The sequence below is a fragment of the Miniopterus natalensis genome, chromosome 12 (assembly GCF_054644295.1).
Source record: "Miniopterus natalensis isolate mMinNat1 chromosome 12, mMinNat1.hap1, whole genome shotgun sequence".
In the NCBI taxonomy this organism is placed as follows: Eukaryota; Metazoa; Chordata; class Mammalia; order Chiroptera; family Miniopteridae; genus Miniopterus; species Miniopterus natalensis.
This window is the reverse complement of record NC_142092.1, coordinates 18,269,255-18,282,787: the sequence shown is the minus strand read 5'-3', so window position 1 is coordinate 18,282,787 and position 13,533 is coordinate 18,269,255. Positions and strand designations below refer to the sequence as shown.

The 13,533-nt window shown below is 44.1% G+C and overlaps 3 protein-coding genes across 3 annotated transcripts; all 3 read left to right on the top strand.

Moving 5' to 3' along the window:
* Positions 1-528, top strand: LOC107541197 (interferon omega-1-like). Its single transcript, XM_016218193.2, has one exon. It carries the CDS (start codon positions 1-3, stop codon positions 526-528), a length of 528 nt encoding a protein of 175 aa, XP_016073679.2.
* A 7,843-nt stretch (positions 529-8,371) lies between these two features.
* On the top strand, positions 8,372-8,974 carry LOC148091781 (interferon omega-1-like). Its single transcript, XM_087823159.1, has one exon. The coding sequence runs from the start codon at positions 8,372-8,374 to the stop codon at positions 8,972-8,974; it is 603 nt and encodes a 200-aa protein (XP_087679285.1).
* Positions 8,975-10,604: 1,630 nt separating this feature from the next.
* LOC107541196 (interferon omega-1-like) lies at positions 10,605-11,207 on the top strand. Its single transcript, XM_087823158.1, has one exon. The coding sequence runs from the start codon at positions 10,605-10,607 to the stop codon at positions 11,205-11,207; it is 603 nt and encodes a 200-aa protein (XP_087679284.1).
* Positions 11,208-13,533: the final 2,326 nt, after the last annotated feature.

Sequence of the window (13,533 nt, the reverse complement as noted above, 5' to 3'; positions counted from 1 at the left end):
ATGTATTTGTGGCTGGTGGCTGGAGCGATGCTCTGCTCGGTCCCCGCTTGCGCTCTGGACGGGGACCAACTTTGGATCCGTGGCCTAGACAACTGGGGAATCGTCAGTGCTTTGAGACAGATGAAAAATATCGCTCCCCACCAATGCCTGAATGACAGAAGGGACTTCAAGTTTCCTTGGGAAAAGCGGATTATCACCGAAATGTCGAAGACACAATACACCTGTTTGACCCAACTGATGCTGCAGCAGACCTTCAACCTCTTCGTCTCAGAGCAGAGCCACGCTCCCTGGAACAGCACCCTCCTCTCCGACCTCTTCCTCAGCCTCCATCACCACCTGGACCGCCTCTCCGAGACGCAGGAAGACCGGGTTTGTTCCGATTTTCAGCTGCCTGTCCAGGATTACTTCCGAAGAATCCGTAAATACCTGAAGGAAAAGAAATACAGTGGCTGTGCCTGGGAGATCGTTAGGATCGAGATTAAAATACGCATTATCATCCTAGAATATTACTTTGAGAAAGTTCAATAAATGAGGAAGAAAGCTATACTGGTGACTCTCTCTATTCAGTTGCATTGTTTGCTAGGTCCCCAAACAATCAGCTGGCATTTGGGCACCAGCTGAGACACAGCTGAAACCAAAAGCGTGGGGTTCTTTTAAAACCATCTTGTACATCACCAACTTACAAAATTGTATTTAGAGAGGAGTTCATGAGCTACAACCTTCAGGAAACACTTTTAGGATGTAATTTCTTTAGGGGTTTAAATTTGGTGGGGGCTATTTGCTTTTTCCAAAGGGTGAGGTCCCATTTTTTTTTTTTTTTTTAGTGGATTCTTCAGTTTAGTGTTTTCTTAAAGACATTTGTCAGTTAAGTTGCTGCTGGCTGTTCTGATAAAAAGAAAACTATCCAGACTTCAATCATTATAGACTTTAGGTGTCCTTTGTATGGGAGCACTAGGCAAGCATTCCTGAGCAGGTGACTCTTCCGTTTGGCTCTTGTGCAGGCAGCGATTGACGGTCATGGGTTCGTTTACTTTTGAAACCTTTCCATATTCGTAGTGGGACATCCAATTTCTCTGAGACCCTGAGTCTATTCCACTCGGTTGTAAAGAAAGAAATTATGGTAGAACACATGGGATGTGTTGGAGGCCAGGAGTGAGCAGGGCAATATCACGTATGCTCCTGTAAGCTGGTCTGAAACTATTCTCATGAAATGCGTTAAGTGCAAAGAAGCTGAGAAATAGACCCTGATCTGGTGCTCAGTGGATCAGGAGACACCCTTAGTGAATGAACCCACTCTTCATCTTCACCCTGTTTGCACTAAAGGACTTTTGGTGAAAACAACCAACCAATGTGTTTGATATCATAGGTACCACAATGGTTCTTGGTGCCCCAGAACTCAACCCTATGTAACAAAATCAAATTCCTTAGCGTTCATTTTTCTCTTTGGATTTTCTTGCCTATCATATTGGAAGGCTTAGCACTGAGTTCAGGGAAGACACACAAAATATATGCAAGATCAGTGCTACAAACCTATGGAGACCTGATAGCTCATTGGAGGACTTTCTCTCCACTGCAAATAATTTTATTATTTAGTTCTACTAAAGTCATTCAACACAGCAATAATAGTGGCAAATGGTAAGCAGAAAAGTTGTTGACAATATCCAGATGAATATCTGGCAGCTGGTGAAGTTAAAGATTATTTTCTTGTACGAAGTAAAATTAAAAGTGAATTAGGGGAAATAAGTGATGGAAAAAATATAATAAATAAATAATTAAACAAACAAACATATAAATAATGAATAAAGAAAATGTTTAAAAAATAATGAAACACAAGTGAAGTACTTAAAAACAAATGTTAAAAAACAATTTAAGTTTTCCCCTGGCTGGTGTCCCTCAGTGGTTAGAGCACTGGCAGGGTTCCCTGTCGGAAGCAGGTGCCCGGGCTGCAGGCCTGAGCCAAGGCTCAGGTCAGGGTGTGTGGGGGAGCCAACAAATCGGCGCTTCTCTCTCACATAGATGTTTCACTCTCTCCTCTCTCTCTCTGTCTCTTCCTCTCTGTTTTTCTCTTCCCCTCACACTCTCCCTTCCTCCCTCCCTTCCCCTCTCCCCTATAGATCCATGGAAAAAAATACCCTCAGGTGAGAGTTAACAAAAAAGTGATAATAATAATCTAAGTTTTCAATGGTGTTTAACAGTGCAAGTGATTTTAAATTTTTTCTATACACTTGTATTATTATGAAGTGTTATAAAATTTTTTATTTGAATACATAATTGGATACATTACCATTTCTATAAGCAATATATATGACATTAAAAGTTGCTCTTCAAAATTATGTAGAAAGTTAAAGTAACTTGAATTAAAATGATCGAGCCCAGCCAGTGTGGCTCAGTGGTTGAGCATTGAGCCGTAAACCAAGAGGCCTCTGGCTCGATTTTCCGCCGGGACACATGCCCGGGTTGTGGGATTGACCCCCAGTAGGGGGCGTGCCAGAGGCAGCCTCTCTCATCCATGGTCCTCTCTCTATCCCTGTCCCTTCCTCTCTCCCTCAAGTCAAGAAAAACATATTTTAAAAGAATTAAATCCAATGTCAATTAAATTGACATTTTAATGATATTAAATTAACTGACAGTAACTTTTAAATGTAATTGTAGCTTAACATTTAATTTATCCATTCTTAATCCTTTACTGAATAAAATGACTAAATTTTACTTACACTTTCTTCTTGTAGGCATAAAACACAGATATAAATAAAGGCCAGATAGATCAATTTGTTACATTTTCAGGAATATTATTTCACATCAGGTTCAACTCTGCAGGCCCTAGTGACTCACAGAGGCCCATGCTGATGTGTGTTCATACCTCCATTATTTCTTTCCTTATTACTTACTTATGTATTTATTTATTCATGAGATTTCCATTGGTTTTGCTCATATAATATCAGGCACGGGTACCTTTATATTGTGTTATTTTAAAAAACATGTTCTTTATGCTTAGCCATGTAGCCTTCTTTGTGTATATTCTATTTTGTCCCCCGTAAACTGTTAGTGTTTATTGACAGAGGAACGCCAAGCTGGATGGCGCACCTTGGTTCATGAGCGGCGGCAGCCGGGCCTGCGTGGCCCCGTGGTCAAGCGTCCCCCGTGATGCAGCAGATCTCAGTTGGATTCCTGCTCAGGCCCATGCCCTTGTTTCTGGCTCACAGATACCATGCCGGAGGCAGCTGAGCAATGACCCTCTCTCATCACTGACATTTCTCTCTCCTTCTCTTCCTTCCTCTCGGAGAGATCCATAAAAACAGAGTACTTAAAAAACCCCAGAATAGATGGCACTATTCATTTACCCATTATAAAAAATTCTTAGGACCTGTTTCAGGTCAGTAACGGACCTCTCAAAGGAGGCAGCCAAACACACACACACACACACACACACAGAAATTGGTCATGAATTCTAGAGAAGACTGAAAAATTGTAGTTCATTTCAGAGGTGTCTTATTTTTTCCACGTTGAATTGGTGGCTTGTATTAATATCCAAGAGAGGGAAATAAATACCTAGATAAAGGGCAGAAGAACATGACTTTTGATGATTCTGTCCCTGGGACAACCCCTCGGTCCCTCTCCCTCGCAGCAATCCAGACCACTTGCCCCGTCACACCGGCTTCCTTCCTCTCCGGGTTCAAATCCCCACACACCCTGTCATTTACTCTCTTCCCCTCTGCGCCTCCTCGCACAACCGCTTTCTGTTCCGGTGTGGTCTCCGCTTCAAGGTTTCCATAAAAAGCAGAACATCTCAAGCAGAAAGCAAAAGTTAAAGAACATTTCCAGGTTTTGCAGAAACATCTGCAAGAGAAACCTTCCTTAGTGTCGGTGGGATATGATGTAATTCAACCTGCAGCCAAAGGAAACGGGAAGCCAGATCCAGTTTGTGGAGGGCAAATGCAATTCCCCCCAGGGAAAGACGGCCCCCTGGTGGCCACGCGCAGCAAGGGGCACCAACCCAGTGGAGGGGAGGCTTCTGCTCTCGACAGAAACCCTACTGCTTCCTGGGGGTGTCCCCTCGCGCTACAAAAAGCCTGCTTCTCCGCAACAGTAGATTCTAATGGCGTCGGGAGCCTGTTTCCTTACCCTTTGTCTACACAAAGAGAAAGAGTTCCTGGCACTGGGCAGTTAAAGGGACAGGGAAACGTGTTCTCTACCTAACACCCGCTCTGCAGCCCGGAGCATCCCCGTGAACCCCCCTCCACACACTATGGCCCTCTAGGGGCCGGCAGAGCGGCCTGCAGATCCAGGAATGGAACTCCGTGGTAAGCAGGAAAATGTCATGAAATATTAAACAACTCTCCATACTGCAGTTTTAGTTCCACAGATTTATTCCTCATATCGGACATCAGCTATTATCAAATAGAACAATACTCTCATTGAATATTGCTGAACAATGATCCTGACATTTTTTTCACTCAGTAGTAAAAACTCTGCCTTGGTAGCAGAAGAGCAAAATTTGATTTAAGCTAAGGAATGTGAATGCATAGTATCGTCATTACTTGAGAGCTAGTGACATTTTATTTAGTCTAATGTATCAATTTTGGCATAATTTGAAAGGAATTTCTATAACCAGCACAATATTTTCATTGAGGTGTTTCACCAGGAAGGATGTGTGAACTGCTAAGGTGGCAGGGAGGGCCTGCACGTGGGCAGGGGTCTCACATCTCTCCTTTGGGTTCATGGTCAACATTTGGATTTGCTGCTCTGCACTTGGGGCTTGCCCAGGCCCTCAGTTAAATTTGCACAGGTTTTGGTCTTTGCTGCCTTGTCTTTCCCTCAGGCTGCGGGGAGAGGGGAGGAATGATTTAGGAGATGGACAATGCTTGGCATCACTTGGCAAGACTATATTAGTTGGCAATTTCCAAAACCAGGGCCAAGAGCTTGGAAACCCTCCAAAGAATTAGAGTTGCATTTCAAGTTCATAGTCAGTAGGTTGGCAGAACTTCTTATCTTGTGTGGTCAGTCTTTTTCTACTAAGCTCATCTACTAGGATGAGGCCCACCGCTTTAGGGAGGGTAATGTGCTTTATGCAAAGTCTACTGATTAAATGTTAAATGCCGGAAATCTCAGGTGAGGATTAACAGAAAAGTTTCAAAACTCTAATCTGGCTGTCAACTCTTCATGCCATCAAGATTTTATTATGGCCTGTGCTATGAGATGAGATTTGACATTGATTTCTTCTTTGATGTGGAACTAGCCATCCTAGAACTGTTTGTGAAAAACTTCTTTCCACCATATTCCTGTCAGACAGATCCTTTATCTTAAATCTAATTAATATCGATTATAGCATTTCAGAGAGGTGGGCTTTAATCATTTGTTTGCCTAATTTCTCCTTTTATCACACTGTTTCTAGAATCATTACTATAATCTTCATTTTCCAGATTAGAGAGATCTGGCAAGCATTCTTCTGTTTTTAACCTGATTTGTCTTCTTCCTGGGTAAACACATACTTCACAGTGTAGACAGCATCAAGGTCATGAACATCACAACCTCTTTAGGATGCACAGACAACGAAATTGCAATGAGAATACTAGTCTGCGACAATTCCTTCATAAGGCTGAAAAATATAACTAAATCAAAATATTTCCCTTCCACACAATTTTTGGGAGGAAAATGTTTCCCAAGATATTCTAATTTCACTTGATATATTTGGTACCTTCACAATACTTGAGCTTCCAGATTTATAGTGCCCTCCAAACAGTGGCATAAATGAACACAATCCAAATAGGGTTATTGAGAAGGTTCATTTCATCATTTCAATGATCTTAGGAAGGTCGCTAGTTCATAGTTAGCATTCAATAAATTTTGGTTTTGTTATTTCAAATACTTTCATCATTATTATTTAGATGAAGAACAGAACACTTTAGCATCATCAAGCTCCATTTTCCTTAATTCTGGATTCCTCGAGGTAATCTTTTCATTGCCTGAGGGGATTTATCAACTAGATGAAGCCCTCAGGCCAGGGTTAATATCCGCCTTGAGGGTCGGGGTTGCCAGTGCCTTGAGAGTTGGTGGCTGGGACTCTTCCCTTCTGTCCTCAGAACTGGTGCCATGAGGATTAAATGAAAGGGAAATGAGGGGCTGGTCGCTGACCAGGGGGCCTCTTGGAGCCTCTGGCCCAGGCAGCCGGTTCCTGCCTTTGGGGGCTCAGCACTGGCCTCCGTCCTTCCCTCTGCCATGGCACCGGGGCCTCAAGTGGGCCACAGTGAATTTTGCCAACTTACACTTGGTCATTTTGCCAGCACACAGGTCCCTTCCCTTCTTTCACTTCTGTGACATCCAGGATTATATTTGTTTTATTTCCCCCCACAAACAACTGCCAGTTTTGCTTCCTGGGAAAGTTGAACTGAAAAATCTGAAATCTTGAAAACTTAGAGAAAAACAGTGAAGCGCCTCTGCCTTTCTTTTCCGTCCCTTCGTATGAGCCTCAGGATGAAGGAGGAAGTAATGCCAGAGGAGCAAGACAGACCACAACCAGAAGACCTCTCTGAGGAACTATGCTGTCACTGAAATTAAAATGAAACACAGCGAGTCAGGAGGGGAAAGGAGGCTCTTTCTCCCTGACCTAGCAGCCTGGGCCTCACTGCCCTCCACTCTGAGCATGGGGCAGAGATGGACCAACAGAGAAGCCCCAGGAAACTCACAGACTCGATGAACAGCTGGAGTTCACCACTTTCTCTACTAAAAGTTTCCACTGAGGGATGTCACTGAATCTCCTGTGACCAGCTGAGAAACTTTGAGCATGTTTTCAATAATTTAGGTAAAGAATTGAACAATGAAACTTGTACTGGCCAAATAAAAATGATTGGCCTACTAAAGGTAAAATACATGCAATTGGATCACTAATTCCTCTACCTACAAAGACAAAATAAACTTTTTCTCTCAGCGTTTAGGTCTATAGATTTCCTGCTACCTGGGTAATGGCTCCGAGAGCAGGAGGCCACCACTGAGAACCAGGGTCCTTCACACAAACACTTCAGGGAGCAGGGCTAGGAGCCTGACAGACTGTTTTGCAGCAAAGACACAAGCCTCTCCACTTCGAGGGAAGCATAAAGACCTCACAATGGGGTCAGCTTGCCCTCTGGGAGTGAGTCCAGGAGTGTTTCCATTGCGGACACTCTGTGATTTGAGAGGAAAGCGGTTACTAGAGCTCGTATCAAACTTGTGAATGAGGTGGTGCTGGGAAAACTTATCTTGATATTAGAATCTCCCCAAGGGCATCACCAGCCAAGAAAGAAGATTCCTGCTGTGGAGACTGGCACAGTCTGAGGAACCTGAAGGACCAGTTACAAAACGCTGGAAAGAAGTGGCACTGTGGATAGAAGTCCTGACCTAGTGGCCCCCTGACACATAAACACATAGACCTGCATGAATGAGATCCAGAGGGGACAGAAACATCCCAGACACTGGTTCACTTCAAATCTCAGCCTCTGCTGTGAATGAAACAGTAAACAAAACCCAGTCCTTGGTTCTAAGGAGCTTATTTACCATACATGGTCCGATAAGTTCCTGACAAAATACACACCCAGGGCTGAGGGAGCCTGGCTCCATATGTAAAGGAAGCAGGCCACAAATGTTGCCCACATTCAAGCCAACTGCCTTTATTATAGATAGATAGATAGATAGATAGATAGATAGATAGATAGATAGATAGATAGATAGATAGATAGATGATAGATAGATAGATAGATAGATAGATAGATAGATAGATAGATAGATAGATAGATGATAGATTTCAGAGTGGAAGGGAGAGTGAGAGAGAGAGAGAAACTTCAATGATAAGAGGATCCTTGATCTGCTGCCTCCTGCAGGCCCCTTGCTGGGACGGAGCCCACAGCCAGGGCATGTGCCATACCAAGAACTGAAGGAGGACCTGCTGCTTTATAAGTGGACACTCAACCACTCAGACAACCCAGCTGGGCTCAAGGCCACATCTTGTTGCTAATAGAGAAGAGCAATATATGTAATAAAGTATATACATGAGAATGTTCACGTGTGGGAGTATTTACACACCTACATACACTTCTGCTTTTAGGACTAAGAACTTTCTCATTTGACCGATATGTATCCTCTTGGATGGACACATCTGAAATCTAGTGTGAAAATTACAACGGCAAAACCAATAGTGTAGAGTGATGACATCCTCTTAGACCACAAGGAGAACTCAAATGAAAGTAAAAAAAGGAACGGAAAACAGAAAGAAGAGTCTAGAAAGGGAAACATGCTTCCTATTTAAAGGCCATGCTTAGAAAGAAGGCCACTGGAGGACCTGAGGTCCCAGACTGTTCAGCAGGCGCCCAGCTCAGCAGGCCAGCAGCGCCCTCGCTCGCCCATGGCCCTCCTGCTCTCTCTCCTCTCGGCCCTGCTGCTGCTCAGCTGTGGCCTCGGGGGGTCTCTGGGCTGTCACCTGCCTCAGCTCCAGGTCCTGCTCAGCGGGGACAACTTAGTGCTTCTGAGCCAAATGAGCACAATGTCCCCTTTCTTGTGTCTCAAGGACAGAAAAGACTTCCGATTCCCCAGGCAAACGGTGGAGGGCCGTGAGGTGCAGGGGGCCCAGGCCGCCACTGTCCTCCACGAGCTGCTCCAGCAGGTCTTCAACCTCTTGCTCACAGCGCCCCCCCCTGCCGCCTGGAACACGACCCTCCTGGGCCAGCTGGGCGCGGGGCTCCACCGGCAGCTGGGGGACCTGCACGCCTGCCTGGGGCAGGGGACGGCCGAGGAGGGCTCGGCCCTGGCGACGCGGGGCCCTGCGCGGGCCTTGAAGAGCTACTTCCAGGGCATCCGGCTCTACCTCAAAGGGAAGGGACACAGCGACTGCGCCTGGGAAGTGGTCAGAGTGGAAGTCATGAAGGCCTTCTCTTCAGCAAGGACCCTGCAGGAAAGGCTGAGCGACAAGGACCAAGACCTGCCTCCTCCTGGAAATGATCCTCGTTGACCAAAGGGCCAGATCACCTTTGCACATGAGTGTTGCGTCATGTCAAAGGCTCTTATTTCTGCTTTAGTCACAGAGTATTAAGCAAGAAGATTTTATGAAACTTAGCTCCTGGGAGGGACATTAGTCCCTAAACAATACCTGCCCTGATGTTATTTATTTATCTATTGTTTATTATTTATTATTCCATATTATCATATTTATGTATTTATATGACCAATATTTCCCCTTACCTCATATTATAATTTACAAATCATGCTTACTTTTTTATGTTATTAAAATTGCATTTTTCTGTATTTATTAAATTCTAATCAAAGTAAACTTCGTGAGTTCTTTTGTTCTGAAAACCTAAATCCTTATTTTGTTCTATATAAATCTATCTCAGAATAGTACCTGTCTATTAAATCCTATAGAACAGTTCCACCACTAGTCAGAAAGTGCCTATCAAAAGCTGGAAATTCCAAGGAATTGAGAAGAGTCCTGGAAAACATGGAAGACATTCAGTACTTATGTCAGGGTTGTACTGAGTTCTATTCCATCAGCAAGGAGCAGTGGCAGAAATATCCGAGAGAGGTCGTGTAGGGAGAAGCAGGGAAGATACAGGGCATTTGGTGGCTGATGTGGGCACCCGCTCCTCTTCCTCCCTCCCTGTCCCCAGTCCTGCTTAGTGACTGCATTCACCCCTCATACCATCCCCTCCTGCACCCTCCTTCGTGCCCGGCCCCAAGCACAGGTGCTCTGGCTCTGTTGTGGTTTCAGCTTCAAGGCTTCTATTCTGAATAGAAAGCCAAAGTGAGAGAGCAAAGTTGAGTGGAAGCTCTATGTTCTTCAAAACTGTTGTATGCAGGTTTGTTTCTGTGAGTGTCCTGATGTATATTTGGGGGCCCTGAGCAAACGTCATTGTTAAAATGATGAAATAGGTGGTGAAGTTAAAGGAATCAGTTGAATTATTTGTGTGGTGTGTGAATTTCTCATGTAGCACAGAGAGAAATATCAATTTGAGAGGATTTCTTGAATCTTTGCCTCAGATGGCCCAGCCAATGCTTTAGTTTGCTTGTCCATAAGTTGTAAGACATTAATCTTTTGTTCCTTGTATTTCTCTCCTCTACTACTTCTTTATGAACCAGTTTAGCCAAAGGAGAAAAACTTGTCAATTCTGGACCTTTTTTTAAAAAATATATATATCTTTATTGATTTCAGACAGAGGAAAAAAGAGGGAGGGAGAAAGAGAGAGAGAGAGAAACATCAATGATGAGAGAGTCATTGAACGGCTGCCTCCTACATTCCCCCAACTGGGGATCGAGCCCACCACCCGGGCAAATGCCCTGACCGGGAATCAAACCCCGATCGCCTGGATCTTAGGTCCATGCTCAACCGCTGAGCCACGCTCAGCCAGGCAATTCTGGACTTCTTCTGTTTCTTTCAATTGTTAACACCTTTCAAATATTACACTTTCTAAAGAAGGATTATAATACATATCTATACATACATTCACGCCTATAATTTTTACTTTTGTTCATTCTGTTATGATATATTGTGTGAAAAATCTCTTAGCCAGCCTTGTTCTGTCACTTTCTCCAAGACTGTTCACCAGACACCCAGCTCAGCAGGCCAGCAGCGCCCTCGCTCGCCCATGGCCCTCCTGCTCTCTCTCCTCTCGGCCCTGCTGCTGCTCAGCTGTGGCCCCGGGGGGTCTCTGGGCTGTCACCTGCCTCAGCACCACGTCCTGCTCAGCGGGGACAACTTAGTGCTTCTGAGCCAAATGAGCACAATGTCCCCTTTCTTGTGTCTCAAGGACAGAAAAGACTTCCGATTCCCCAGGCAAATGGTGGAGGGCCGTGAGGTGCAGGGGGCCCAGGCCGCCACTGTCCTCCACGAGCTGCTCCAGCAGGTCTTCAACCTCTTGCTCACAGCGCCCCCCCCTGCCGCCTGGAACACGACCCTCCTGGGCCAGCTGGGCGCGGGGCTCCACCGGCAGCTGGGGGACCTGCACGCCTGCCTGGGGCAGGGGACGGCCGAGGAGGGCTCGGCCCTGGCGACGCGGGGCCCTGCGCGGGCCTTGAAGAGCTACTTCCAGGGCATCCGGCTCTACCTCAAAGGGAAGGGACACAGCGACTGCGCCTGGGAAGTGGTCAGAGTGGAAGTCATGAGGGCCTTCTCTTCAGCAAGGACCCTGCAGGAAAGGCTGAGCGACAAGGACCGAGACCTGCCTCCTCCTGGAAATGATCCTCGTTGACGAAAGAGCCAGATCACCTTTGCACATGAGTGTTGCGTCATGTCAAAGGCTCTTATTTCTGCTTTAGTCACAGAATTTACTGAATTTTATTCAGCAGATATATCATCAGTACTTTTGAATAAGAGTATTTTAAAAATTTCAGTTCCAGGTTTATCAGTCCCTAAGAGGTTTCTGCCCTACTGCTTGTCTATCATCTGTCTACCATCTATCTATCTATCTATCATCTATCTATCATCCATCTATCTATCTATCATCTATCTATCATCTATCTATCTATCATCTATCTATCTATCATCATCTTTCATCTATCTATCATCTATCTAGCTATCTACATCATCTATCATCCATCTATTATCTATCTGTATTTGTTTATTTCATCTGTCCTTTCTTGCATCTATCATGTCTATAATATTAAAAAATCATGTAATTACATGTTCACCTTTACATTATATTTAAACTTACAAAACATGTTTACCTTTCCATGTTATTAATTTTCATTTTTTAAATAAATTTTTATCAAAGAAAACTTCTTAAATTTGTTTATTATAAAATCAAAATCAAAACCTTCATTGTGTAAATGATATTGAAGAATGAATAGTAAAATTTATTTATTCATTTCTATTCAGATTATATGTATAAGTTGCATATCTAAGTGACATATGGTGTAATTTCCATCAAGAAATACAAGTTAACAAAATAAATATGTATAGTTGTTGAAAATTTGTCTTACAGGAAAGGAGACATAAAAACAGTACTGCCCTGGCAGGTGTAGCTTAGTGGTTAGAGCCCCGGCCTTCACATCCAAATGTTTGCTGGTTTGATTCCCAGTCTAGGGCATGTACCTGGGTTGTGGGTTCACTCCCTGCTCCCTGGTCATGTATGTCTCACATTGATGTTTCTCTCTTTCTCTCTCTCTCCTCTTCCCCCCATCCTTCTGACTTTCTTTCTGAAAAGCAATGGAAAAAATATCCTTGGGTGATGATTAGCAAAAAAATAAAAAATAGTCTAATATTTATTTTATTTCTATTGTATTAAACACTACAGAGGAAAGGAAAATGGTGTGCTCACACCAGAAATTTTACATACAAATGAGGTTAAAAAGGAGAAACAATATTAGATGCCCTTTCTAAAGAGCCTAGGAGGGGTCAGAGGAATGCCAGCATGAGAGATCACCTTGGCTCCCCCCCTGAAATTTCAAAAGTTAACCAACTATAATTCAACAAAGAATTCCATACTCAATACAGAGGCATGCCTGAAAGACCCACCCATCAAAACATCTAAAGGTGGGCAACTGGGAATAAGTCAGGAGGAGAAAAGGGAGGAAAGCTGGGATGGCCCTCAGGCGCAGCCCTACAGACAGGAGCTCTAAGTGTGCTGAAACAGGAGAGGACGTTGACAGTAGCAGGCGCTTCTTCAGCTGGGAGGAACAGAGAACTATAGGGGCAGTCCAGTAGGGCAACCAGAGAGCACAGCAATTAAGCCTGTAGATGTCTGACAGAGCTCGGAGTTCTGCTGTGCAGCTACCCACTGCTGGGTGGGGGTGTTTCTGACAAAGAAATGGAACCATAGAGCCCCGGCATCCCTTGGACTCCCAAAACTTGCCTCCCATTGCTTCAGTGTCGGGTCGAGGAACATTTTTATCTGTAAACCAAGAGCTATTGCAGTGGAATTGCTGCTTCCCTCTGTGACTGATCTCTGGGTTTGGTGTTCGGGGCTGGACTCCATGGAGGTCTGGGTCGTCATTAAGGTGAGGGTAAAACAAACCCCACCCCCAACTCGTGCTGCTGTGCTATCTTACATAAGCCAGCGGAGGTCAAGTCTGGGAAATCATAGAGGTAAAAACTCCCTGTGATGCAGCGCCATCTACTGAAAAATAGTGGAAAGACCTCTTCAGAGAACGTTGCTATAGAAAGGATATTTATGCCTAGAAAAAGGAGAGTAGCAAATACCATGAACAACCATGATAATGAGGATCATTAGAAAGAAAATGAAAAATCCCCAGAAAGCAAGCTGGAATACATGGAAATATGTGATATAAATGAAAGAGATTTCAAGATTGCAATTCTGAAAATACTCAATGAGATGTGAGAAAATACAGACAGGCAATTCAGTACACTCAGAAAACAAATCAATGAACTTTACCAAAGAGATTGAAACTTTAAAAAAGAACCAATCAGAAATCCTGGAAATGAAGCATGCAATTTAGGAGATTAGGAATGAGCTACTGAGCATAGAAAACAGAGCCAACCAGATGAAGGAAAGAATGAGTGATATTGAAGATAGGAACCTAGAAATGATGCAGAGGGGAGAAGAGAGAGACCTGAGC

Excerpts from the sequence above, each read along its gene's own strand:
- LOC107541197 (XM_016218193.2), top strand. The coding sequence starts at position 1 with ATGTATTTGTGGCTGGTGGCTGGAGCGATGCTCTGCTCGGTCCCCGCT.
- LOC148091781 (XM_087823159.1), top strand. The coding sequence starts at position 8,372 with ATGGCCCTCCTGCTCTCTCTCCTCTCGGCCCTGCTGCTGCTCAGCTGT.
- LOC107541196 (XM_087823158.1), top strand. The coding sequence starts at position 10,605 with ATGGCCCTCCTGCTCTCTCTCCTCTCGGCCCTGCTGCTGCTCAGCTGT.